General features: G+C 46.4%; 2 protein-coding genes across 6 annotated transcripts; one reads left to right on the top strand and one right to left on the bottom strand.

The window, feature by feature from the left end:
- Positions 1-2483: 2483 nt before the first annotated feature.
- POLR3GL (RNA polymerase III subunit GL) lies at positions 2484-24279 on the bottom strand. 5 transcript variants are annotated; one of them, XR_013830607.1, is made up of 10 exons: positions 24134-24279; positions 20977-21139; positions 14621-14788; positions 14151-14280; positions 13225-13293; positions 12828-12884; positions 12514-12587; positions 12276-12389; positions 10461-11986; positions 2484-3463 (listed from the first exon to the last, which is right to left on the bottom strand). XR_013830607.1 is itself a non-coding variant. In XM_079937927.1 (9 exons), exons 1-9 carry the CDS (start codon positions 24160-24162, stop codon positions 11900-11902), a joined length of 891 nt encoding a protein of 296 aa, XP_079794053.1. In that variant the 5' UTR covers positions 24163-24279; the 3' UTR covers positions 10104-11899. The 5 variants fall into 5 exon arrangements, 2 of the variants coding, with proteins under 2 accessions (XP_079794053.1, XP_079794054.1); XR_013830608.1 differs by having other exon boundaries at positions 2484-3406; XR_013830609.1 differs by lacking the exon at positions 2484-3463 and adding an exon at positions 3757-3872.
- On the top strand, positions 23948-25438 carry ANKRD34A (ankyrin repeat domain 34A; the record flags this gene model as incomplete). Its single annotated transcript, XM_079937914.1, has 1 exon — positions 23948-25438. One exon carries the CDS (start codon positions 23948-23950, stop codon positions 25436-25438), a length of 1491 nt encoding a protein of 496 aa, XP_079794040.1.
- Positions 25439-27248: the final 1810 nt, after the last annotated feature.

Raw genomic sequence — 27248 nt, 5'->3', positions numbered from 1 at the left:
TTCTGGTGGTCCAAGCTAGTTTTCTACATCTATAGTTAATCGTTACTAAATTCCTTCAACTTTGGAGTGCATGAAGCTTTGATTTTTGTTTTGTTTAATGAGCTCTTGAAATACAGGGAAATGAAGTTTGTGAGGGGATTTGGAAGGAAAGGGTTATGGGTCTTTTTCAAAATTTGGTTTCATCATAGTTTCTTCCCAGTATAAGGCTGGTTTTTATGCAGGAAGACATAATACAGGACATAAGGATTTAGTTATGCCCATCAAGTTATTTTTTTTTTATTTTTTTCTTTTTTGGTACGCGGGCCTCCCACTGTTGTGGCCTCTCCCGTTGCGGAGCACAGGCTCTGGACGCGCAGGCTCAGCGGCCATGACTCACGGGCCCAGCCGCTCCGCGGCATGTGGGATCTTCCCGGACCGGGGCACGAACCCGTGTCCTGTGCACCGGCAGGCGGACTCTCAACCACTGCGCCACCAGGGAAGCCCCTGACCATCAAGTTATTTGAATGCAGCTACCGTTTTTTTTTTTTATCTCTGCAGCTCCCATTACAGTTCGTATCCAAGTACACGATCATAACGTAGTAAATGTTTGCTGAATATTCAAACCAACCCTCATTCCTTATGATATGCTTCAGCAGTTTCTGTTACTTCCTTGTAGAGTAATAACAGATTGATGGCGCAATTCCACCTCTAATTGAAATGATTTTTATTATTCCGAAAGGAGTGACTAGGAGTGACTAGTGATGAGAAACCCTGAGATGGCAGAGGTTAGAGTACGTTCTGATTTCTGGTTCATTTAAATCTGCAGACAAATCTAGTCCTAGCCCTAGCCCTTATTTGGGGGTTGGCTTTTCTATGGACCTCCACATAGTAATTCCAGACCTTAGGCTCCTGGAAGTTCATAAAATCAATGTAAATTGAACAGAAAGTAGGATTGAAAAGATTCTTTTCCACTTCAATCTTTGTCTGCATCTATCTTTCATTCTCAGCAGCTCTTTTGCTCTCTACTGGCCGTTGTCATTTTTTTTTTTTTACCAAGGTGTCAGTCTCTAGCTCTGCTGCCATGGTGACTGTGACCTTTACTCTCACCTCTGCCTCCTTTTCTTACCTGTTCAAGAATTTAGTGCCTCCGCCCTTTTTCAACTCTGTGACCAGAAAACTAAGTCAAAGTTGATGGAAAAGTTTTTCTGGAGCTTGTTTTGCAGGGACTGGAGGGATAGACCAAGGACAAGAGCAGGCCAGAGGGCAGAACAAAGAGATGGAGAGACCATGGAGCACAAAAGCCTGGTTGTTTGTGTATACAGCCTGGCTACTGGTACGTGATATGAGAAGGGGATGGAGAGGGTAGATAACTTACACCCAAGGTCTGATAGAGATTTGATCCTTGAAGGGCCAGAACATATGCACCTCCTCCTGATACCCTAATAACTCAAATCCAGCACTGGCCAACAGAACTTTCTGTAATGATGGAAACGTTCTATATTTGCCCTAATACGGTAGCCACTATCCACATGTGACTAGTGAGCTCTGAAATGTGGCTACTCTTCCTGATGAACTGAATTTTTATTTCTGTTTATTTTAAATTTAGTTAGCTCCCTGTGACTAGTGACTATCATATTGAACAGCACAGCAAAATCTGAGGGAGGAAGGAAGGAAGCAGCTATAGCTGTTCATCCAGAGGAAACGCATCCCTCCCTTAGAGCACAAAAGTCTCCACTGGACTTCCTTTTGCCTTCGATACACAACTTCTACCCCACCCCAGGACATCTGCACATAGGCTTGCTTAAGTACTCTTCCTTAGGTCCCAGCCCAGCTGTTTCTCCACTTAAGTGGGTGGATACCTTGGGTCTTCCTTTCCTTTGCTCTTCTCATATGACTTTTAATTTTTAAAGAGCTATAACCTACATGTACAGCCATTTGAGGAGATCCAGTTCTTAGTATCATTTATTCATTAGGCCCAATCTGGTATAGGAAGATCTGAGAGAAGACAGAAAGAAAACTAAAGAGAGAAAAGAGCTAGAGAAAGTAAAATTAACAAGGAAACAACAGATACTTCCACAACCAGGATCCTTGGCTACCTTGATAACTCTGAACAGACTGGAAAAACAAGGATATAACTTGGGTTGAGGCATCGGGAGGGAAAAGTATGGAGATAAGATCTGACCAAACACCTGGTCAACAAAAAACAATCACCTAAGAGCTGAAGGTTATGAAGTGGGGTAAAAGAGTTACTTTTGCCCAGTTCTTTCAGTAGTATACAGACCCCTTCCTAGTATTTTTTCCTCGGACTATCCCTAGGTGATGGAATGCATAAGATGGATAAGGAGAATGTTTTACTGACCCTCTGACGGCCCCTGTCCCAAGCATCCTGACCTCAATAGTTCTGGAGTGGAAAGAAAGAAACTTTTGCCCCATTCTCTGTTCTGACTCTACGTTCACTTCCATTTCCAAAGCTGAAAAACTCCCTCTCAGAGATGACTGCAGAACCAGGGCTGCAGCTCCTGGCCCAATAGGTGAGTCTATAGCCTAGAAGAAGTTCAGGGATCAGTCTCCCTATACCATTAAGGAGAAATAGTATAGTGTGGTAATTAAGCACAACACCAACTGGAGCCAAACTATCTAAATTCAAATCCTGCTTCCACCACTTAACTAGCTGTATGACCTTGCAACTTGTTTAATGTTCTCTGTGCTACAGTTTATCTGTAAAATGGGAAAGAGTAATAGTAACAACCTTAGAAGTGAGGATTTTAAAAATATATGTGGGGAAGGGAGGCGCCATGGCGGTGGCGGGAGCACATGTGGCGGCTTCGGGGCCCGCGTGGTGGCTGGCGGGGCTGCGGGAAGAAGACGCTCCCCGCCCGCGCCCCAACCTGTGAAAAGGGGTCATGCACCCTCCTCCCGTCACCGTGCCTTCATTTCCGGCCGCCCCACGCGGTCTATCCCCACCTTCTCAGTGATGATTGAGGCTGGATTTTCATCACTTTCAGTTATTTCCAGAATGCAGCCACTTTTCCCAGTTCTTGGGGAGAACACTGAACCCCACTTCTGGATGTTCCCAGCCACAGACTGTGATCCACATCCAGTGAGGAAACTCCACTCTTTGTGCAACTACTGAGTGGCTACTGACTGGCTTCTGACCAACAGAATACAGCAAGTCATGGGAGGCACTGGAAAGAATGATGCTGACTGAACCAGAATATCCATGATGCTTTAGAGGTCAGTGACCTTTGAAGACGTGTTTGTAGAACTCACCCACAAAGAGTGGGACCTGCTGGACACATTGCAGAGAAATATGTACATAGATGTGATGCTGGAGGACATCCATTGTCTCATCTTCTGGCAAAAATCGTGACCATTAAAAGCAAGAAATAATATCCAGGCAAGTTATTTTCCTGGTGGTCCAATGTAGCTGTAAGAAAATAGTAAAGTTCTTTAAGTGTGAACCCTGGTCATCCACATGTGAAACCTGGGAATGAGGAAAAATGAAAGACATTCTCACACAAAAGCTAAGGAGATCAGTACTATAACACCTACCCTTCAAGAAATGCTAAAGGGAGTACTGGAGGATGCCAGTAACTTGAGGCCATATGAAAATATAAATTTCTCTGATAATGTGTTCCAGGACTGACGCCCTCCTCAACCCCAGCACCTATAACACGGATTTGATTGAACTAACCTGGTGATGCACCTGCTTCCCAACTAGGATGTGACATCTGATTTCTCACTGTCTTCAGCTCCTCTGTTCATGGCTTGCCTCAGCATATTGGAGGCACTTATGTGGTTCCTCAGTGAGTTGGGTGCCTTCCAAGGCCAACCACTTGGTGACAAAAACATAACTTCTTTACTTCTTTTGTGAATACGTGGCCTCACAAAGGCTGAAATATTTAGTGAAAATGTACTAAGGACGTAATTTCTTTTTCACTCCCTGACCTACACTCTCAGTCACTGAGGCATGTGGTAAAACAACAGGGAATCAGAGTCATGGTCATGACTTGGCTGGGTCAAGTTCTAGGCCATGTGGGAAGACTCCTCTCTCCTCTGAGAAGAGACTTCTGCTTCAACCAACAGGGAGACGCTGCTCTTATGGTCTGAACTGAAACCGCATAAATTCATATGTTGAAGTCCAGACCCTAGTACTTCAGAATGTGACTGTATTTGGAAATAGGGCCTTAAGAGAGGTGATGAAGTTAAAATGAGGTCATATGGCTGGGCCCTAATCCAATGTGCTGATGCCCCTATAAGAAGAGAAGATTAGGACACAGACATGCACACTCAGCTCGTAGAGGAAAGTCCATGTGAGGACACAGCAAGAATGTGGACAGGGGCTTCCCTGGTGGTGCAGTGGTTAAGAATCTGTCTGCCAATGCAGGGGACACGGGTTCAAGCCCTGGTCTGGGAACATCCCACATGCCGCGGAGCAACTAAGCCCGTGCGCCACAACTACTGCGCTCTAGAGCCCGTGAGCCACAACTACCGAAGCCCATGCACCTAGAGCCCTTCCTCCGCAATAAGAGAAGCCACTGCAATGAGAAGCCTGCGTGCAGCAACGGAGACCCAACACAGCCTAAAATAAAATAAATTTTTTTAATTAAATGAAAAAACAAAAGAATGTGGCCATCTGCAAGCAAGGGAGGGAGGCCTTAGAAGAAACTAAACCTGTGGACACCTTGATCTTGGACTCAAAGCCTCCAGAACTGTGAGAAAATTAATTAAGCCTCCCAGTCTGTGGCATTTTGTTCTGGCAACCCTAGCAAACTAATACAGCTTTATTTCTCCTAAAAAAAGTGTATATATATATATATATATATATATATATATATATATATGAAGAGTTAGAACAATGGCGAAGTTATTTTGCTTGTTATCTAAAATAAAAGAGGAGGCATATTCACCACCACTGCCTTGATTAGCTCACTCCCAGGCATGTCCTCAAATTTGTTCCTCCTCTCTGACCTATCATAAGTAACACCACTCTCTCTTTGCTTCTCTTGATTCCCTTCCTGTGTTGGGGGAGCAAAACAGTCTGAGAAGAGGTCACTGTACAGAGGCTGACTCAACCTGTAGTTAATTTTGTGGTGGGAGAGGTGGCCCACTATTGGGACTCCCACCCCCAGGCCAGGACAGGCCCTCTGCACACCCCCATGCTATAGCTCTGGGACCACTAGAGTTTTCTCTCTCATACTCCCAGCGTGCTTCTGGGAATTAATTAATTGAGCTTTCTTAACTTTTCAGTATACAACTCCAGGGGAAAGCTTCCCACCATTTGGAGTGATAAACTGAGAAACAGAGAGTGCTGTTTGTGACACTACAAAGAACTCTCAGACTCCTTATTTGAAGGTATTGCATCTCATTTAATTTATTTCCCTGAGGTGGGCTAGACTGAGTAGCACAAAAGCCAGTGGAGGCCCCACTGATGAGGCCCAATTTAGCCTATTTAGGCTATTCCTGTCTTGTCCTGACCTCTCCCTTGGTGTGACCCTGCTGTACTTTCTATGGAGCCTGTAACGAAAAGGATGGACAGACTGAAGACTGGGATTTTTCTGACTACCAACTGATTGGTCATCTCCAGGCCATGGAGTGATGGAAGAAGGAAGAGGAAAGGCAGAACATGGGGACAGAATTGTGACACCCATGGGCCTTGAGTCCTGGAATGTCAAGCAAGGTCCATTCTCATTCCCTGTTGGGTGATGGAGCTGCTGACCACCTCTCCAAGTCAATCAGATGCTCGGTAAACAGGTTCTTGGAAATGTCTGGCTGGGTACCCAGCTAAGATATTTTTAACCTCATGGACAGATGGACAGGGGAAGGATTTCAGTTGCTGGGAGGGGAGGCGGGGTTCAGGAGCGTGAGAACTGTGTTTCCCTTATATGGTTCTGTGGCTAAAGACCCCTCCCTCTCCAGTTTACCTGTCTAAATTCTGACTTCCTCCTTCATCTATCCAGGCTCACAGCTTCCTTCCTTCATCTCCTGTTCTCCCATTTCTTTCTATGCGTGGGCTTTCATGCTTGTCTCATCTTCCAAATCTGAGGAATCTTTGGTTTCTGTTCCAGACCCCAAGATGTTTTTAGCTCCATATCCCTGAAGATCAGGGAAAAGGTGGTTGGGCAGGGACCAATGGCTCCTTCTCTCCCGCTGGAGAAAGGTGTCACCTGCCATTGGTACCCAAAGGGCTTCTCTTCAGTTCTACCTCCCCAAGCTGTCCTGCCGGAGAGCTCCATTCTCCCCTGTAACCTCATGAAGCTCACTGCCCCCAGCTCTTGGGAACAGAATTTGAGACCTTGGAAGCCCAGATTTGGACCACATACACCTTTGGGAAGTGGAAGAAATGTTGATAGAGGTCAGAGGCAGCAAACCGAGGGCCCATAGGTGGAATCAGCTTGCAGGCATTTAGAAACTTGTATAGCTTCTTCCTAAATATTTGAATTGGTTGTAAACATTAAAAAACCAGATCTCGGGCTTCCCTGGTGGCGCAGTGGTTGAGAGTCCGCCTGCCGATGCAGGGGACACGGGTTCGTGCCCCGGTCCGGGAAGATCCCACATGCCGCGGAGCGGCTGGGCCCGTGAGCCATGGCCGCTGAGCCTGCGCGTCCGGAGCCTGTGCTCCGCAATGGGAGAGGCCACAACAGTGAGAGGCCCACATACCGCAAAAAAAAAAAAAAAACAAACAAACAGATCTCACTAAAATCTATTGTTCTGGCTTCCCTTAAAAAGCAACCACATTTGGTAACACTGAGCCCACATTCCTTCATGGCATCAACCTGCTAGAGCTAAAAGGGTCAGGCAGACTTATATCTGCCAGTTCTCACCACTCCCTATTGCATTACACTCACCTGCTTCACTCCTTTATACCCTTGGCTCTTGTCTGGTGTTAAGGTTTTTGCCTTAGGTTGTCATCTCTGCTCTAAGTAGAGCTTCTTCTCAAATATTTCCTCTGAAGGACCCCTAAGATTAGGCAAACTGAATTTTCCCCCGGGCTTCTGGAACAGTCCAAAGTAGCCTGTCACAAGCCAGAAATGTCTTTGAAGTACCCGTTTTATGTTTAAAAAGTGCAAATTTTGATTCACACTGCATAATATATTTGTGTAATTTTAGTATAAGAATAATTTATCTTCCCCCAGCAACTCTTAAAAGTAAAATTGACATTCTGGAAGGTGTGTAGTCTGCGGCTCCAAATATTCCTCACCACATCACCCATTGATAACCTAATTTAAGTAGCATAATGCTAAAGACATGAGGCAAAGAGAGACATGGAAAGAAAGATGTGGTTAGAGAGTCAGAAAAGGAAAGGAATCTGAAAGACAATAAGAGAGTCTGAGTGACAAGCTCTCTTTCTGGCTCTCAGCCACCCCTCCTGACCTGGCCCAGTCCAGCTCCTGAGAAGTTTATAAACATCCCTGATAGCTCTGGACAGGTGTTAGAATGGTGGCTCGGGATGGAAAGCAAGTCTCAAAACAGGAGCCAAGTAAGGGAGAGGTGAGGGGCCAAGAGCATCCAAGTATGGTCAGACAAGAAAGACTGTCCAAGGGCCAAGAGAGAGGCTTGGAGACAGGAAGCAGAGGGCTGAGAAAAGGACCGGTCAGCATTTGGCCTTCCTTTCACTGACCCCATCTTTGTTTCACATCCTCTTACCATCCCTGCCCACGAAAAATGAGGTAAAAGAGTTACCTTGACCTCCTTAGTTGAGGGAATTTCCCCTCTAGAATGGCTATTTCTCTGGCCATAGCAGAGCATAAGGAGGATGAGTACCAGGGCTTCTTTCCCTGTCCACATGGGATTTCATTTATTCTCTCCAAGATAGGAAATATCCCAGATCTGTGTCCATGACTCAGGTTAGTTTGTCCCCCCAATCCTTTTGGGTAAGGCAAAGACAGATCTAACCTCCTTCCTATTCTAGCACTATTAAGGCTGCCCTGAGTGTAACAGAGAACATAAGACACAAGATTTGGATATTTCTCCTTGTCTATTTTATACCAAGGGAAATGGAATTAGAGAATGGAGAAGATTCAAGGAGAGGCGGGGGTCCAAGTCTTGGGAACCTCAGCCCACAGCTGAGAATTCCAGGAGGAGGAGAGGTTTGAGAATGAAGAACAGTCCCAGAGTCAGAGGTCACCGGGGCATAGCCCCTCCCTGCATTGGTCAGGACTGGGTCTGAGGAATCCCTGGCTTCCTTCCCCCCAAATTTTGGGTGCCCAGGGTGATCGCACTTAGCCTCTCAGGTCCTGCAATTAGGGTTGGATCACTGTCTTTCCACTGACTCCCATTAGAGTTGCAGGGGGAACCTCCCTTCCCTCCGGAGTACAATGGCAAATTAAGTCCTGTTGGGAATAAGGCAAATAACTTTCTGAGGCGATACTAGGAAACTAGAACTTGTTATTTCCCACTTTCTGGTCCCAAATGACCTTGGGGAAAAAGTGAGTCTCAGTAGGGGAAAGGTCAGTGGAGAAAGGGTCACCACTGGTCTGGCCAGATTAGCTAACTGAACTATTCCTGTCTAGCTCATTTCTCTTCTCTGTCCTCTGGCCAGACATGCTACATGAGGGGAGATAGGGAGGACCTGCCCCACAGGCCCCTTCCTTAGTCAGAAATTCCTTGGTGGCCTGCTTGATTTGAGTCCTGGCTTGCTGATCGTGACCTTGAACTCTGCTGCAGGGGTGTCTCCTTCCTTGCTAGTTAATGGACTTGCTGATCCTTCTGCTACTTGGGCTGAAGCAGGTTCCTGGAAAGGACTGGCTAGTTGCCTGAGGTATGTTTAGCCTGCCCAGCTGAGAATAAGGTGGGGAAATCCAGCAGACGGAATGAATTCAGCAAAAGCTGGACACATCCTGACCTTTGTTCTCAGAACCATCTGGATTCTTGCAGGTGGACCAACGTCAGCTTGAAGGATTTCCTAGTGGACATCTAACTCAAATTCTCTTTCATACATGAGGAATTTGACGCTTGGAGACTACATGACTTTCCCAAGGGTACAAAGCTATGGAGTGGTGAAACTAGGACCATAAACCAGTGCTTTGCCCAGTTGAGATGGCAGCTTTTCCCTTTGGCTTAGTTCTTAAACTAGCCTAGGCCTACAAGCCACCCTTCGTTCCTTTCACAGTTCAAACAGCAATAAAAATGAATTGAGGAAAATACATGTCTTTACCTCACCAACCATGGGTGTCCTGTCCACCCAATACTTGACCCTCCAATTTTCTTTGGTCTCTACTCCCAATCTTCTAAACTGCATGCTATAACCAGGTCTCTCATTCAGCCCTCCCTCAAATCACTTGAGTCCCTGAGCTTAAATTTGCAGACCCCAATCTCAAGCTTCCTGCCCGAGGTGGGAGGGGACCAGTAGGCTAGGGATGGAACATGGGGTATGGAAGGATAGGATTCTTGACTGAGAACCTACCCTGCCTGGGGCCAGAGCAGCCTAGGCTGTGGGCATGGGAGCAATCTATTCAACATAAGCAGGCACGCAGTACAGGGCTGAGCAAGAACCACGTGGGGCCTCTCTAAATGTTTACAAGTAGTGCTTGGACCTCTACCCTTTCAGGTGGTCCTCCGGAGGACTAGCAGCCCTGACTCTATTTACTGAGTCTTAGGCTCCTGCCTCAGCCTGCCCAATAGAACCTATGGAAAGTAGGGGAAAGGTCAATGGAAACAGTCTAGCTCATTCCTGGAACTGTTCCGGAATCTGGGGAAGCTGCTGGGTCCCCTGTCTCTGGCTTTGTTCAGCAAGGTCACCTGCCAGGAAGGGCAGGAGGCCAGATAGGAAAGAGTCCAAGAATGGTCTGGTCTCTCTGACACTTTGTCTTTGAGGAAGTACAACTGATCCCAAGAGGCCACTCTAACCTTTATCCTTCCCCTGTTTCATGGGAAAAGGATGTGTGTGTATAGAGGTGGGGGCAGGGGTGTGTTCAGTTCTCCTCTACTGTCTCTTGTCTAGAATCTTCTTTGTTCCCACTCTTTTGAGTACACATGCTGGCATTAGGTGGGATTTAGGAGGTCAACTGTGCCCCCAACATAGACACAAACATAGTTAACCAGATTAGGTCTGGTATGTGTGTATATGCAGAGGAGAAAGGTAAAGGAGATTTTCCAGGGTCTTTTATTTTTGTTTTCTGCTCATTTCTCCCTAGCTACAATCACAGGCTACAGTGTGACTATGGGAAACCCCAGTGACAGGTCCCCTGGCCCCTCCCCCTACTCCACTCACACAATACCTCAGAGAACTAGAAAAGGGAACACATCAATCATCCAAATTGCTCAATAACTCTGGAATGTTCTATTTCTATTCCTGTTTCCTTCTCTGTTCTCTTGGCTCCTACCTTAACATCTACTACCACACCCAAACCAGGCTTTTAAGGTGCTTTCCCTCAATGGAGTCACAGCCCCTATTCATTCTTTACAATTGGGTCAGAAATATCTAACATTAGACTGCCAGTCTCTATCACTTGATGCCATAGGGAATTCAGTCTGCCTACCTGAATATGGCTGGGGAATTTCTTGAAGATTCTCCTACATCCCATCTTCATGGCTTTCAAATGTTTAGTAAGGTTGCTATGACAGCATCCCAGCTATCTGTTCCTGCCTCCTTATCCAGTCCCTATTCTGGACATGCAGCTTGCCCGTGACTGTTGCATGTCAAGTGGCTGGAACCAATCAGTACATCTAGGGCTTCCTCGGAAGCCAATCAGAGCCCAGGGAAGTGACCTCACCCAAGGGAGAACTGTGTGGGTGAGAATGCACATCTCAGAGCTGAGTGTCCCTAAGTCACCCCCTTCCTCTGCACCCTCCTTACTTCCTGTAAAGCAACACTGCCTGCCCCCTCCCCCTCCCCACAAGAAGGGAGTGAGAGAAAGGCTAACTAAATTCCACAAAGGAAGAACTAAATTCCACAGAAGGGAAACTGCAACTCAGCCACACGGCAGCTTCCGGAAGTGGAGAATAGGATATTTAGGGGGCTCCTGCTTCACAGACACACCTTTCAAAGTGGGGTCTCCAGGGCCTGGAAGAGGGCGAGCGTGCTGAAGAAGAATCGGCACTTCCTCCCTACTCCCTCCCCACACCTGGCTTTCTTGACTCTCCCCACAAAAATAGTTGTAATCATTCCTTGTAAACAAGGACAAGATCAAGGTCAAGCGTGGGAAAGTGAGGGCCTGTGTCCCTGTGAACACATGTGAACACACGTGAATCATGTCGTCCCCACTGCCTGAGGACCAGAAGCCCAGAAGCCAGCTGGTCTTCAGGGCGTGGGCTGTATACAATTCTCTCTGCGCAGCCCTGCAGATGAGCTCCTGAATGTGCCTTGGCAGAGCTAGATGGGGATTAGGTGTCCCACCATGGGGGTAGGAGGGAAGGGGCAAAGGACAGGAAGGCTGTAACCCCCAGCGTGTCACACTGGACTCTTAACAGGTGAGGAAAGAAGAATGGCTTACTAGGCATCCCCTTCATTCCTCCAGCCCTCTCCCACTAGGCTTCACCCTGGACAGAGAGACAGATAAAAACATTTTATTTAAAAATATAAAACTGGCCTTATTCCTCCTAACTGCTTGCACCCCCAATTATCTCCACAAAGAACTATAAATGGGTAGGGGCATGTGCACAGCTGTCTCAGCTCTAATGATTCCAGTCCTTCTTTCGACCCTCCTTTCTCACTTTCATACAATTAAGACATTGGTCCTTTGTCCTTTCCCCAAGATATCAGAGGTGATACAATACCACAGGAGAGAGGGAGGGGAAGGGTAGAAAGGAGAGCTATCTGTGGTCACTCTCTATTCCTATCTCCAGGGACCAAACAGGTTATCTGGATTCTGAGCAAATGATTTGCTTGTTCACAAAACCTAATAATAGGGGACAGCTACTCTCTGTGTCCTAAATCAAGAAAGAGATGAACGTCCAGGGTATTGTTTAGAGTCCTTCTTCAGTATATAGCCTCATCCATATTGTCATCACTGTCACCCCCAAAGTCCTCTCCATTGTCAAAATATGACATGATGTAATCAGTTTCCTGAAATAGAAAGAAAGAAAGGAAGGAAGAAAGGTATGTCGGCATGCTTTCAGCATTCTCCTTCATCCCTGTGTACCAGTCCCCTTCCCTCCCAATCGCAGCATTCCAGGCCTATAGTTCACTCGGCATTCAAGCTGTAGTTCACTCTTGAGAAGAGCCTAGGGACAGGTAAAGTGGAGGGCGCTATCCTTTGGGGGCACTATCTCCTTTGGCCCTCCAGCCTTCTGAAGTTGAGATCCCCAGAGCTTATGAGTGGAAGAAAGGGGGAATGAAAGGAGGTCCCCTTCACCTCTTCATGCTCTTCTTCATCATACTCCTCTTCTTCTTCCTCTTCCTTCTCTTCTTCTTCTTCTTTCTCCTCATCTTCCTCTGAAGTCACTTCTTCTTCCTTCTTCTCCAGGGTCTTATGTGAGGATGAATAGGAAGAGAAACTCAGCTCACAGAAGGGAAAAATTGAGGCACACATGGGCCAAAGGGGAGGAATGAATCTGGGGCCCAGGTGGTCTCTATGCGCATTTCTTCCTTACCTCTAGTTTCTGTATTGTCTCCTCCTTATCTTCTGTGGTCTTAGGGGGCCTCTTGGGGAGTAGAATGGTGGTCCCTGGTGAGAGGATCAAAAGGTGAACCATCAGAGCAAACTTCCTAGATGGCTTTCTACCCCACCCTCTTGCATAGACCATGTCACTCTGCTGCCCTCATGTGGCCACCATGGCACCCAGCAACAATACTGGGTAGACTGGGTAGGTAGGAATTGGGAGGGCAGGCAAGACCACCAGCAGCCTTGGCCCTACAGCTGATGAAGGAAACCTCTCCTTTCCCTCCTTTTTCCAGATACACTCACGCTCCTTCTGTAGCTTCCGTACTCGGATCTTTAGCTCCCGGGGTAGACGTCGCCAATCTAGGAATAGCGGGAATGAAAAAGTCAGCAAGACTCTGCCCTGGGGTGTCCTATGAATGATGACTCTTTGAAGGACAGGTAAGGATCAGGGTTAAGGGTGAGGAAGGAAGGGGCTGGGTCAAAGCTGCTTGGAACAAAACTGTGGCTTGGATGCCTCCAGAGGAGTGGGGGCCATTTAATAGGTTTTTAGGTAGAGTCTGAGAGTGTTTTGGAGCACATCTAAGGCTCCTGAATAGGGTGAAGGTGGAGACGGAGGAGGGTGGATAGGGTGGTGGCTTGTGGCTTGAGGCATCTCAAGCATTTGAAAGAAGGGAGGTCAATGAAAGGGCCCATCACCTACCAGGGTTCCAATCTATGGCGTTGTCAATCGGCCCTGACATCTGATATTTGTCTGAGTAACGCTCCACATCTGAGGGATCAGAGGTCAAGGGTCAAAGTTTTATCCTTTCAGAGCCCTAGAACAGGGTTCTTCCTGAGGTCCAGCCCTCTCAAAACTCAGACATTGCCTTTTTCCTCACCCCAGACCCAGAGCCCAGGGGGTCAGCTTCCATGAGGACCTTCAACACTCTTCTAACCTGTCCTTTTGCCACCTCAAATTACAATGTTTTTGTTATCTCCCTTAATGCAAAGGCATGGCTATATTGACTGGTAGTGTGGTACAGTGGAAAGTATACTAGAGCAAGAAACGAGGGTTTCAGTGTTCCCTTTACTCCTCGTTAATGAGACTAACTTAGGCAATTGTTTCATCTCTCTGAACTTTAGCTTCTAGGGCTTAGGAGGAAAGCACTGGTTGTCAATACATTGAAATACTGTACTTCCACACCAGTTGGTAAATATCCACTATCCCAGACCTCCTAAGTACATCCTGTACTCCAGTCCCTCCTGGCTCCCTGACCTCTCATGATCCACAAACCAAAGGGGTAATATTTTAATTACAGGGCTTCTCAGAGACCCCTTCTCAAGTTCTTCTGATTGGTTGGTACCTGCAATATCCAGATTGTTAAAAATTTTAATACATCTCCTCATTTCTATCTGTAAAATGGGCATCTTAATACTTAACCTCCTACTGTCCAAGACTACTGTGAGACTCAAAACAAACCATGGATACCATAATGCATTTCAAATGCAGGGGTAACTACTGTGATCTCCCCAGTTAGGCAGTGAGCTTTCTGTGCCTCTTCTGGCCTCTCTGGGCCCCAGCGGTGCTAAGTATAGGGCACTACTCATGGAAGGCACTCAGAACATGATACTAGCATTCCAACTGACCTCTCTTGGGGACAGCAGGCCGGATGAAGTAGGGGAGCTGCCTCATGGCCCCTCGAAGCTCCTGCTTCAGTGCCAGGACATATTCCCCTTCCTCTCCTGAGGGCAGAGGCACTGGGCGGAACTCCAAGGGCTAAGGAGGCAGAGGCAATGGTCAATTCAGGGAGAACATGCTGGAGTACAAATCTGGGAGGGCCTCTCCTCTCCCCACAATTCAATCCAATGCTCCCACTGAGCAGAGGACCAAGGCAAATGGGTGGAACAACGCAGCATTTTGAAAGCTGGGGAGCTGAGAATGTAAAAAGTGAGGGTAGATACTTCCTTGTCTGGAAAACATCCCATATAAGGTGGGAGTATATAGACAGGGAGGGGCAAGATGAGGATGATTTTATGATGGCTCAGGAGGAATCCAGGATCATACACAGTCAGCCAGGGGCATATGGGAGTCTTGGGAAAGGAGGGCAGACACTCACAGGGAAGAGTGGAGAAGGCTGCAGGGTGGGTGGGGGCAAAGCATCCCCCTTCCCAATGCCCACAGCCTCCATGCTGAAGGTCAACTGGCCACGGCCACGACCCCGGCCCCCACCCCGGCTGGCCATGATGGAGGGGGCCTGGGGATTCAGACATCCAATAGGAAAAACCTGATAAAGACAAAAACACAGAGAAAAAGTACAGTAGAACAGACAGGAAGCCAGGGAGGTACAAGACACTCAATCTTTTCTCCCAGAGACCTGGAAAGCCAGTTTAATTCAACAAATTTTGAGAAGGCATAGTGCCAAGCAAGGTATTTCTAAAAATATAAAATATGGATGAGACACGGTTCCAACAGGACAGATAATTGCAATATGGTGTGACTGTAGCGCAATGAGGAAAGTGACTAGACCCTTGGATAAAACTTTCCTACGCCCCTAAGTTAATTTGATGTTTATCACCATCTGCATATCTACATATGATCTTTGAATTCTTTCTCTCCCTCACTTTCCAAACCCAACCAGGCCTAAACTCAATCTAACGCAATACATTTCAACAAAACATTTATTAAGCATCTACCATGAAAAAGGTAGTGTGCCAGACACTGGGAGGGAACAGGAATGAGTCATCAGTCTCACTGTCCTTTGATTGGGGGTGGGGATGTATGTGATAAGAGCCATTACAATCAAGTTGATCTTTTTAAACACCACCTGGAAACACAGAATCTTAGAATGGAAGGACCCATGGAGTCTTCTAGCCCAAACACCCTCCCAGTACAGTACTACCCTCTGTAAGTTGTTGGTCATTCAGCTTCTGGTGGCATTTTCCTAAAGAGAGGGTGTCCATTTTCCTCTCCAAGGCAGCCCATTCCACTGTGATGAACTGAAAGTTCCTCCTGCTACCGTAACTGAACTTTGCCTCTTGTCATTATTTTTGAGAAGGCAGTCAGATAGCATGGGGGATAAAGAAAGTCATCAAATGAAAATGAAACTTGAAGGAAATGAAATCCCAGTAGCAGGGAAGATAACTGGCACCCAGATCTTGGCTCCTAATACCATTTTCCAATAAAAGGAACCAGGGCTTCTTGGAGAAATGGCTGATTCTAGGACTGGGGCAGGAAATATACAAGATGAGACTGAAGCATCTTGTAGTGCCAGAAAGTAAGAAAGTGCTCAAAAACACAACACACACATTGATGGGGCTGTGTCAAAGGGGCATAAGAGTCGACTGAAAGAGCTCCCAATGGCCAAAGCCTGAACAATTTGAGCAATAAAGTAGTATTGGATTATAACACCAAAGTATAAAATAAATATCCAAGAGACCATACTGATATAAATAAACGTTTGAACAAATTAATACGTGGTAGAGAAAAAACAAATTTCTCATGCAGAATTCCAAATAAATTATGTAGATTCCACCCTAAAAAGGGAGAGTGTAATTCCCCACTCCTTAAGTATGGCCTGTGTATAGGGAATTTTGTCCAAAACAATTTTGGAAAGGTGGGGGGAGTAACTTTACAGTGTAGAAACTGGACAAGCATTACTTCAGTCAGATGACCAAGGTTTCAACATGAACAAAATTAAATCATATTGTTAGTATGTACCCTTAATATGATGTGATATCCTCTTCCCCAAAACTGATAATCCCAGTCTAATCAGGAGAAAAAAGCCAACAAATTCCAACAGAGGAGCATCCTATAATATATCTGACCAGTACTCTTCAAAACTGTCAAGGTCATCAAAAACAAGGAAAGGTCACACTTCCATTGTAAAAGAGAGAGAGCTGTCCTAGCGGTGACCTTCATAAAAACAAAGAAAACCATTCCTTTTGTTTTCTCATTATAGAAGTAGTATATATTTATTCTAGAAAATTTGGAAAAACATAAAGGTATATATAAAAATACCTATTATTTCATGACCATGATGTAGTAATAATCATTATTAGTATTTGCATATGGATCCTCTCAATTTCAGTTATGTATGTATACATACATATACATATATGTTTGTGCATGTAAGTATATGTATGTATAGACATATTCCATACATAACAGGGCCATGATAACTAAATATAATGTGGTATCCTGGATGGGATCCTGGAACAGAAAAAGAGCATTAGGTAAAACTAAGGAACTCCAAATCAAGTATGGACCTTGAATAATTATAATGTATCAATATTTGTTCATTAATTGTAACAAGTATACCATATTAATATATGACATTAATAATAGGGGAAACTGGTGCCAGGGCATATGGAAACTTTCGGAACTATCTGCTCAGTTTTTCTGTAAATCTAAAACTGTTTTAAGAAATAAATTTTCTTAATAAAAAAAAGCAAGAAACTTGAGTAGCAATTCAAAATTCACAGTTTCTCAGACATTCCTTGTCTTTCATTACCCTGACAGTTTTAAGGAGTACTGGTTAGGTGTATTATAGGATGTTCCTCTGTTTGAATTTTTCTGATGTTTTTCTCTTGATTAGACTGGGGTTGTGTGTTTCAGGGAGGAAGATCACAGAGATGAAGAGCCATTTTCATCACATCATATTAAGGGAACATACTAACAATATGTTAGCTATGGAGCAACAAGAGACAATATAGTATAGAATTATGATCTCTTAAATTAGTGATGCATAATATAATTCCTCCCATGGAAAGCTAAGAGGACTGGGATGGTGAGGGGAGGCTTTAGGAATCACAAGGTCTCAAGTTTGGAACAGACCTTAGATATCATGTATTCATTCATTCATTCTTTCAACAAATATTTATTGAGCATCTACTATATGCCAGACATAATGCTAGACAATGGGGATCATATTGAATCCTCTACTTTAGACCTGCATCCCTCCTTTGATAAACCATATTTAGTAAATTGTTATCCACCTTCAATTTAAACTTTTTAATAAGAGAACTCCCTCTCTCACTTTGCAGGTCATTCCATTTTGGGATATTTGTTCTTCAATCAATATTCAACAAATAAAACAAGAAATACATGGCTCAACAAAATGCACTCCACTAAAGATTAGTTAGGGGGAAAAAAAGATTTTAAAATATGTACAAGGTAATCTGTTTTGTCAAACACATACACCCACCCAGATATATGAATTAAAAAGTTGTTCTTGAAGGATATACAACAAAAATCAACATTGGTTAATTGGAGGTGATGGGTTTTGGGGGTTTTTTGATGATGTGTATTTTATGGGTTTTTTTTTCCTGTACTGAATAGGGGCTGCTTTTGTAATAAGAAAAAATATTCATTAAAAAATTAAAAATATAGTAAAACAGCATAGTAGATGAGATTAATAATATGCAGCAGGAAGGAGAGGTGGGAAAATGTGTGCCTGAGGAATTTGGAAAGTTTCAAGTCCAAGTGCCAAGAAAAATGTCAGGAAAAGATGGCTGTTAGTTAATAGATTAAACTGTGATCTGACTTAAAGAACACATTAGAGGAGAGAGGATGTCTTATGGACACTAGAGAAGTAGTAAGAATTTGCCACCATGTCTTCAAGCCCTTTCAAGGGAAAAGACACTCTAACTAGACAGCTTAGATGTCTTTCCACCTGATAGATACAGTTCTAGCAGTGGACACAGGAGCTGTTTTGACTGCAAAGCAGTGAGGAGTTAAGAAAAGGCCATGAACTTTCAGGTTAGACAAATCTAACTCCATTTCCACATACTAACCAAGTGACCCTCAAGGATGTGGGGTAAAAAGAAGACAAAACTTTAGTTAATTAAGGCACTAAACTGGTTGGGAAACTGTAAACTATCTGTACCCCACTCAGCTCAGGAATCTCCAATGAGTCTCTTCTATTTAAGATTGTGATTGAGTCTAAATTCTTGAAGATGTTTAAGGTTTCCCATAACCTGGTCCCAGACTGCTCCTCCATAAACATCAACCCTCCCTAGTGTTTACCCCTGTACTCTCCTTCCCCTGCAAACAACAACATCTCATGTACATTATACTCATTCCCAATTAAGCATAACTGTGTGATGTGGTAGAAGTTACTATGAAGCAGGTTTCAACAGAACATACAGAAAAACAATTACATCAAATTTAAGAAGGGCAGTACATGTAGTGGTTAAGAACATGGATTTGAATCCCAGTTCAGTCATTTTCTAGCTATACAACTTTCAGCAATTTATTTAATAACTGTAAACCCATTTCCTTATCTGTAAAATGGGAATAATAATAATTTAAAAACCATCTAAATTCATTCAATGAATACTTACTGAGTTCTTATTAAGTGCCAGGCACTGTTCTAAGTGCTAGGGATGTATCAGTGAGCAAAATGGACAAAAAACTCCTGCACCCATGGAGTTTAAATGGAGCTTACATTCTAGTGGTGTTCTCAGTATACAAATGTTTCAAGCCATGAGACTGGGTGAGATTCCTAAAGGAGTGGATGTGAAGAGAGAAAAGAAGAGATCCAGGGACTGAGGCCTGGAGCACTCTAATGTTTACAGTTTGCTATAATTGTAATAAATAAGACAAGGAGTTAACACTCATATTAGAACTCATGGAAATCCAAACGAAAAAAAATCACCCCAGTAGAATAAATGTGCAAAGAACATGAATAGAATAAATGTGCAAACAGGCAATTAAGAAAAGAATAGCCAATAAAACCATTCTTTACCTATCAAATTGACAAAGATTTAAAAAATAATCAGGCTGCCATGGGTTTTTTTGAGATGGACACTCTCATACCTTACTGGAAGGACTATAAACACAGTCTTTTGGGGGAGCAATTTGACCCCTTGAATCTACAGCCTTTTAAAAGTTTATATCCTCAACCCAGTAATCCCACTTTAAACACTTATCCTAAAGAAATCATCAGATATATAGTCAGAGATATAAGTAAAAGCATGTTTATCAAAGAGCTATCCATGGTAGCACAAATTCTGAAATAACCTAAATGGTCCAACAAAAAAATGAATGGTTAAAAAAAAATCAAACATCCATCTTAGACCATTATGTAGACATAATAATTATTTCAAATAATATTTAAAGGCAGAAAATGTTCACAATATAATGTAAAGTGGGGGAAGCATGATATAAAGTTGTATTTGTTGTATGGCCCTATGTGTGTAATATATACACAAACACACAGATGTATACATATGTATACAAGCAGAAAATAACTTGAAAGGGTACATATTAAAATAATAACACTATATCACGGTCATGAAATAATAGATATTTTATACCTTTATGTATTTCCAAGTTTTCTAGGATAAATGTATATTACTTCTATAATCAGAAAACAAAAGGGATGATTTTCTTTATCTTTAAGAATGTTACCACTAGGACAGCTCTTCCTCTTTTACAGTGGAAATGTGGATTGCATTTTGTTGAGCCACGTATTTGTTTTATTTGTTAGATACTGATTGAAGAACAAAGTGAGATAGGAAGTTCTTTTACTAAGAAGTCTAAACTGAAGCTGGATAACCATTTACTAAATATGGTTTATCAAAGGAAGAATGCATATCTAAAGTAGAGGATTCACTATGATCCCCATTGTCTAGCATTATGTCTGGCATATAGTAGATGCTCAATAAATATTTGCTTAAAAATGAATGAATGAATGAATACATGATTTCTAAGGTCTGTTCCAAACTTAAGACTTTGTGATTCCTAAAGCCTCCCCTCACCATCCCAGTCCTCTTGGCTTTCTCCCTTCTCTAGACTGTGGGAGCAATTATATTATGAAACACTAATTTAAGAGGTCATAATTATATACTGTATTGTATTTTGTTTTATCTTTTATTAATTTTTCCCTAATTACATCAGGAGTTTAAATTCTTCCTCCCCAATTAATTCCATCCAATTAACCTTTATTGGGCACTGTGTATTAAATATTAGAACCTGCCCTACAAAACCTTATATTCTAAAAAGAATAGAAACATTAAAGAGGGATTGAGCACTAAGTGCTCCAACAGAGGTATGCCTACAATGCTATCCTCAGACTGGGGAACAATTAATTCTGCAAAAAAAGGTGAACCAGGAAAGCTACAGGTAAAGGTAACATTTCATCAGAGTCTTGATAGATAACAGGAGTTTGTCAGGCTCTTAACAGTAATAGATTTAGGGGAAGCTGACCCCATAGCAAAGAGTCAGAGGTACCAGAGTGAGTCTTTCACTTTCTCCTTTAATATAACTCCCCTTTGCGCGAAAGAAAACTACGGTTCTCTGGCATAAAATCAACAGAGCAATGGGAGCCCAGAGGAAAAGGGTAGGGAACTAGAAGCGGGCTGATCCAACAGGCTGCCGGAAAGCGTTGTCTATCTAGCAGCTTGGCCTTGGTGAACTAGTTCGGAAGGTGTGGAACGGAACCAGGTCAGAGCCACCAAGTCGGGGCCTTACCTGCTGCCCCTCCCCCACGCGGAAAACACGCCGCAGCCAACTTGAAATTTGCTGGTCTTCCTCAAGCTGTTGGCGTTCTAGGTCCGCCTCCCAGAGCTCCCCATTGGTGAGTTCTCCCGGCCAATCTTGGAGAAGCCGAGGAGGGAGGTCCGCCCACTTGAAGCTGAGGAGTGGAGGGAGGGAGAGAGTTCGCCGGAACTCAGGCTAGAGAAGCCGGGTGAGGAGAGAGATGGAGTTGCAGAATCAACCAAGGGTCAGTCATTTCACACCTCATCTCAGATGGAGGATCCCCTTGGCTAGCGACAGTTCACAGAGGGAACCTGACTCTCACATCTCACCGAGGGACTCTGTTGAGGGAGCTTACACAGAGAAATAAACCTCTGTGAAACCTGCTTCTTAGGCGTCGTTCTTTTTGTGACTCTGTCTTCACACTGGGCCTCTCCTTCTTTACTCCAACCTTCCCTTCAATCCTGCACTGCCTCCCTCCAGCACCACCAATGAATATTTCTTTTCTAGAAAAATATTTTCCTGTGGATTGCTGCCATGTCTGTGAGAAGATGGAAAGAGGGTTTGGGAAAGGAAGGATTAGGAATCAGATAACCAGAGTTGAGGAGACAGGGAAGGAATCCAGTGTTTCCTGCATTTCCCACTGCCTTCCAGTTCCTCCTAGCCCTTGGTAAAAGGGGGCACGGGAGGAGGAGTCCCACTTCGCAAAAAAAAAAACCAGAGGGAAAGAGTTCAGAGTAGAGATAGAATCTAGGAGTTAGTTAAGAACAATAACCCAGACGTCAGGGAGAATGGCCCTGGGAGTGAAGCCTCTGGACTGGGAAGGCTGTAGGTGGAGTGGCAAGCACAAAGTCTTTGGAATAGGACAGAAACAGAGCTGTGAGGCTTTGGAGAACTTACTTCACTTTACTAAGTCTCAGTTTCTTCATCTATAACAAGAAAATAATTCCTACTTTATAGTGTTGTTGTGAGGATTGGAGATAATGTATGTAAAGTACTTGGCACATGGTTGGTTTCCAATAAATGGCAGCTAGTAAAAATGGGTGGCTTCCCTGCAAATATTTCTCTCTCCCCCTTCTCCAGGAACATTGTATCTTGTGTCTGGGGGCCTCCAGCCTCTGAATTACCTCAGGTGAGTTTTCCAAATCCTTAGGATTTTTTCCTCACTCCCCCTCCCACTCCCCCTGATGCCTTCCAGCTGGACACAAACTCATTCCTAAAATATGCAGATGGAAGCTATGGTAACCATGGAGACAGGGCAGATGGTGAGGAGAGGCAGAGACAGACAGTGAGAGAAACCGACTGCTACAGACAGGGAGAAGAAGACTTTAAGGAGCGATTCAAACAGAGACCTTTAAGTGAGATGGAAAAATAATGATTCTAAGCAAGACTGAGAGTAAAGAGATGCAATGAGAGAGGATGTGTTACAAGGTTCACTCTTCTCTGCCCCTTTTCTATCTCTCTCCTTCCCACCCCTCCAAGAATATGGAGAGGAGACAACTGGGAATGCCCCTTGCTGTATCTAAAAATGATCCCAGATAGCCAACCTCTTCATACTTATCTAAGAGGTCTGTACAAGGGAGCTGAGGTCCAAGTTTATTTGTGGTACATGTTCCGTTTGGGGGGAGGTGGAATGAAGATGTATCGCTGTGTGACTCCAGCTCCCCCTGACATTTAAACTACGAGAAGGCAGCCACAACTCTTGCCTCGCTCTGCACAGTAAGGACCCCGGCTGTGGATCGCCATCGCCTCTCTCCACCCCTCTGCACAGTGTGCCATGTGCTGTGTGTGGCAGGTCAGATCTGGCGCACAGGCGCGCATCAACACACCAAGCTCGGAGAATGGGGATCTGCTGAAGCTCAACGAAGAACTAGGATGGTCCCAGTCTGGGTCGCGGAGGAGTCTCCTAAGGAACACTTAGGTTTGTTGTGACTGAGGGGAGGTCGGCTAAGCAAGGGAAGTCAGGATTGGAGCCTCTAGCTTTTGAGGGTTTATGTGTGCATGAGTGGGGTAACGGTTTGGTGCCCGACGCCCCCACCCTCAGAGACTAGGCTATAAATAGAGAGGCAGAGCTCCGCCCCCCCCCCCCCCCAGCTTCTCTCCTCCCGAGCCGGCGCTGTGCCCGGGGCGCACCGGGAGGAGGGACCAGGATTCTGTGCCCGGGCGCAGATACTGACACCCAGGGAATCCGGGTGCCCACCCCCACGCCATGTGGGCCCCCAGGAACCCGGCTCCGCCACCCCAGCTGCCCCGTGGCCCTGGCCTCAGTCCTGGCCCGGAGGAGATTCTGCGGACTTACAGGTATCTATTTGGGTGCACAGCCTGGGAAGGGGAAAGAGCAAGGAGTGATGGAGAATGTAGCAGGGGCAAAAGAAACCCGCAATTCTCCCCCTACCCGTTTTAGGTCCCAAACGCAAGCTGCCTCCCTCCCCCCATTCAGTTTGTGGGGCTGTGGCAACCTAAAAGAGGTTAGGAATGGGACTGTGTGTGAATGTATGGGTGCATGTGTGTCGGGGGGTGGCGTTCAGCATCCTAGGAAGGGGGATTCCAAGTACGGATAAGAAAAGGGGGATGCTGGAAAGGTCTGATAAGCCGTGGGGTGAGGGTGGCGGTGCGGTATCCCTGCGCGTGCACGTACGCATTTGCACTGGCGCTCGTCCTTCAGTGCGGGTGCACCCTTCCCACCTCCTCAGGCATGCGCTGGGGGGATGGGGGCGGCTCAAGGCAGGAGTTAGAAGAAGGACTGTGTGCAGTGCCGGGGAGATCTCCCCCGCCCCACGCCGATCCTTCCACCAGTGCCTCAGTTTCCCTGCCTGAATCAATAAATAAGATCTTTCTCTTTTTTGCAGGGATTGGCTTCGCCACTGAGCCTTCGGGCCTCTGCCAGCCACCACCCCCACTCCCCTAGCCATCCTCGGCAGGTCCCAGTCCCGGCTCCATCGGTGCTTTCGCCCCAGCGGCAGCTATGCTGCACACCGAGGGCCACGCTCTTCTTCGGGCCGTGGGTCAGGGTAAGCTACGCTTGGCCCGTTTGCTTCTGGAGGGGGGCGCCTACGTGAATGAGGGTGATGCCCAAGGGGAGACTGCGCTAATGGCGGCCTGTCGGGCCCGCTACGACGACCCCCAGAACAAGGCGCGCATGGTACGCTACCTTCTGGAGCAAGGCGCGGACCCCAACATCGCAGATCGCCTAGGGCGCACGGCGCTTATGCACGCTTGCGCCGGCGGCGGGGGCGCAGCGGTGGCCTCCCTGCTCCTTGCCCATGGCGCAGACCCTTCAGTCCGAGATCACGCTGGCGCCTCGGCGCTTGTCCACGCCCTGGACCGCGGGGATCGCGAGACCCTTGCCACGCTGCTGGACGCCTGTAAGGCCAAGGGCACGGAGGTCATCATCATCACCACCGACACCTCGCCCTCGGGCACCAAGAAGACCCGGCAGTATCTCAATTCCCCACCGTCCCCGGGGGTGGAGGACCCCGCTCCCGCTCCTCTTAGCCCGGGGGTCTGCACGTCGCCGTCGGAAATCCAACTGCAGACTGCAGGAGTAGGAGGACAGGGATTGTTATCCCCTCGCACCCAGGAAGAAGAGGAGAAGCGGGACGTATTTGAATTCCCTCTTCCTAAGCCCCCCGATGACCCCTCCCCTTCTGAGCCACTCCCCAAACCACCCCGTCATCCTCCAAAACCACTCAAAAGGCTCAACTCCGAGCCTTGGGGCCTAGTGGCCCCTCCTCAACCGGTCCCTCCTGCCGAAGTGAGGCCGGGGATTGAGCGCCTGACCACCGAATTCAACGGCCTGACCCTGACAGGTCGACCGCGTCTTTCCAGACGTCATAGCACTGAAGGCCCAGAGGACCCGCCCCCGTGGGCGGAGAAAGTGACGGGTGGGGGTCCTCTCTCGCGCCGAAACACAGCGCCAGAAGCTCAGGAGCCTGGCCCCCCTTCAGGGCTGAGGCAGAAACTGAGCCGCATGGAGCCGGTGGAGCTCGATATCCCCGGAAATCTTTGCCCCGACTCGCCGGAGTGCAGCCGCCCGTCCCTGGAGCGCCGCAGATACAGCGCCTCCCCGCTGACCCTCCCTCCAGCCGGCTCTGTTCCCTCCCCGCGCCAGTCCCAGGAGAGTCTGCCTGGGGCTGTGTCTCCGTTGAGCGGGCGGAGGCGGAGTCCAGGGTTGCTGGAGCGGAGGGGCTCGGGGACGTTGCTTCTGGACCACATCGCGCAAACACGGCCTGGTTTCCTGCCCCCGCTCAATGTCAGCCCCCACCCTCCCATCCCTGACATTCGTCCCCAACCCGGAGGTCGGGCGCCTTCGCTGCCCGCCCCTCCCCAGGCGGGGGCGCCAGGCTCTCCCAGGACCAAGCGCAAGTTGGTGAGGCGCCACTCCATGCAGACTGAGCAGATCCGCCTGCTAGGGGGCTTCCAGAGTCTAGGCGGGCCAGGGGAGCCTGGGCGCTGAGAGGAGTGAGAGGAACCAAGGAGGGTGGGGATCAAGACCTTGGGAAGGGTGGAAGAACCAGCTCACACACACACCTCGGACATAGGGGTCTGTTGCATGTGCTCATGGGCTCGGCGCACGCACACATGGGTAAACATGTGTCTACAAGCACAGTACTTGCACTTGCAGGGAAGGGTAAGTACTCTTATTTATTGGTCATATAGACACATGCACTCATGCCCTGGCCACTTCACATGCATATGGGAATTACTCACACACCGGACCATTTGTGCTAGGGCCCCAAAAGGGTCCCAAGCTCACTTGCATTTGTTCAGAAGCGTTAGGGAGCCCCTACTTATGAGTAATATCCAATCTCTTTGACCTCCTGCAATAGTAACCCCTTGCTTTCCATGTATGCCCTGCAACACAGCCCACTCATGATTTTGGACACTCTACCCTCTTCGTGAATATCCCACCCCCATTCTGCAGGTCTTGCTTCTCTCTCCAGGCTTGGCTCCTTGTTCACACCCTGCTTCCAGCCCTAACCACTTTTCAGGATATCTTCTTCACTCTCCTTGGGAATTTGCTGCAGCAATCCCCAGCCTCAGTTCTGCTGCTGCCCTTCCTGCTCTCAGCTTTACTTCTCAGCTTCCTGCTTTTTCTTCCCATCCTGTTCCCCCAACCAATACAACAGGTTGTCTCATTTTTCCAGGAGGTGGGTCATGGGCTCTAAGCTGCTGTTCTGTCTGTCTGAGCTTATGAACACCCCCACAGGTAGAAGTGGGGAGTAACCCTAAATCACTCCTCTCTCCACTCGACATATCAAATAAATGTGTTCAGAAGTCTCTGTTTGGTCACTTCTGCTGGGGGTGGAGGGTGTGGGGAATGAGGAATAGGGAGGGAGGGTGATGCTAACTATAGCTATAACCATCTAGGGGATACTTCGAGGTTCCAGCCACCTTCTTTCCAGGAGACCAACTGTGGTTGTAGAAGAAAAGGCAAGTGTCCCATGTCCTGAAGGTTTTATGCCATCTGATAGGTTTTCATTTCCCTCAGTCTCCCCTATGTCCATCCTCAAATTCTTTAACTTAAGATTCCTACAAAGAATCCCTCCCTCCACCATCAGCAGATATATCCCAATAGATTAACTGTCCCTCTTTCAAGCTTCCTATGTCTTGACCACTCACAGTTTTTCCTTGGGGGCCTAACTTTTATCTCACCAGGTGCATTTCATTTTCTTCTACTTCTTGCTTCTGTTTTCTGTTTCCGCATCCTTGAGTTCTGAGCCACTGTAGGGTGGAGAGAGAGAGTGAGAGAGGAATCGTATAATCTCGCCTAGGTAAAAATGGTATGATAGTCAACTGACAAACAGGGTGCGTGTGTGTGTGTGTGTGTGTGTGCGCGCGCGTGTGCATGTAAGAGTAATTGGAGGAACCCAGCCTGACAGGTACCTGTGAACGAAGGTACCTGTCTTAATCTGTCCCCCTGGACCTTTCAGCTTGCTGGTTTTCTTCCTATAATCTAACTCTCCCTTGCTCTAATGAGAGGTATGGGAGCAACCCATTCTACTCTTCCTTACTCCCTCCCTCAACCTAGAATAGGTGAAATCAGAAAATGCCCCAACGATGTGGTATAACGAAAAGATTAAAATATTGGGGATCAGAAGATCTATGTCTGAACCCTCCTTTGCCATCTTCTGGCTATTTAATTTTGGACAATTTATCTAGCCTCTCTGTCAGTTTCTTTATCCGTAAAATAATAAAGTCTAGTTAGTGATTGTGACTATTAATGACAGTGCACTAAAGTACATTGTATAGTGTCTGACAAACAG

This window comes from Stenella coeruleoalba (assembly GCF_951394435.1).
Source record: "Stenella coeruleoalba genome assembly, chromosome: 1".
Classification (NCBI taxonomy): Eukaryota; Metazoa; Chordata; class Mammalia; order Artiodactyla; family Delphinidae; genus Stenella; species Stenella coeruleoalba.
The sequence above is the reverse complement of the archived record's forward strand: the minus strand, read 5'-3'. Positions and strand labels throughout refer to the sequence as shown.

Coding starts and splice junctions, on each gene's coding strand:
- POLR3GL (XM_079937927.1), bottom strand. CDS start 24,162: ATGTTGGGGTCCGCGCCTTGCTCCAGAAG. Junction 12,885..13,224: donor CGCCATAGATTGGAACCCTG/GTAGGTGATGGG, acceptor CGCTATTCCTAG/ATTGGCGACGTCTACCCCGG. Junction 12,588..12,827: donor ACGGAAGCTACAGAAGGAGC/GTGAGTGTATCT, acceptor TCCTCTCACCAG/GGACCACCATTCTACTCCCC.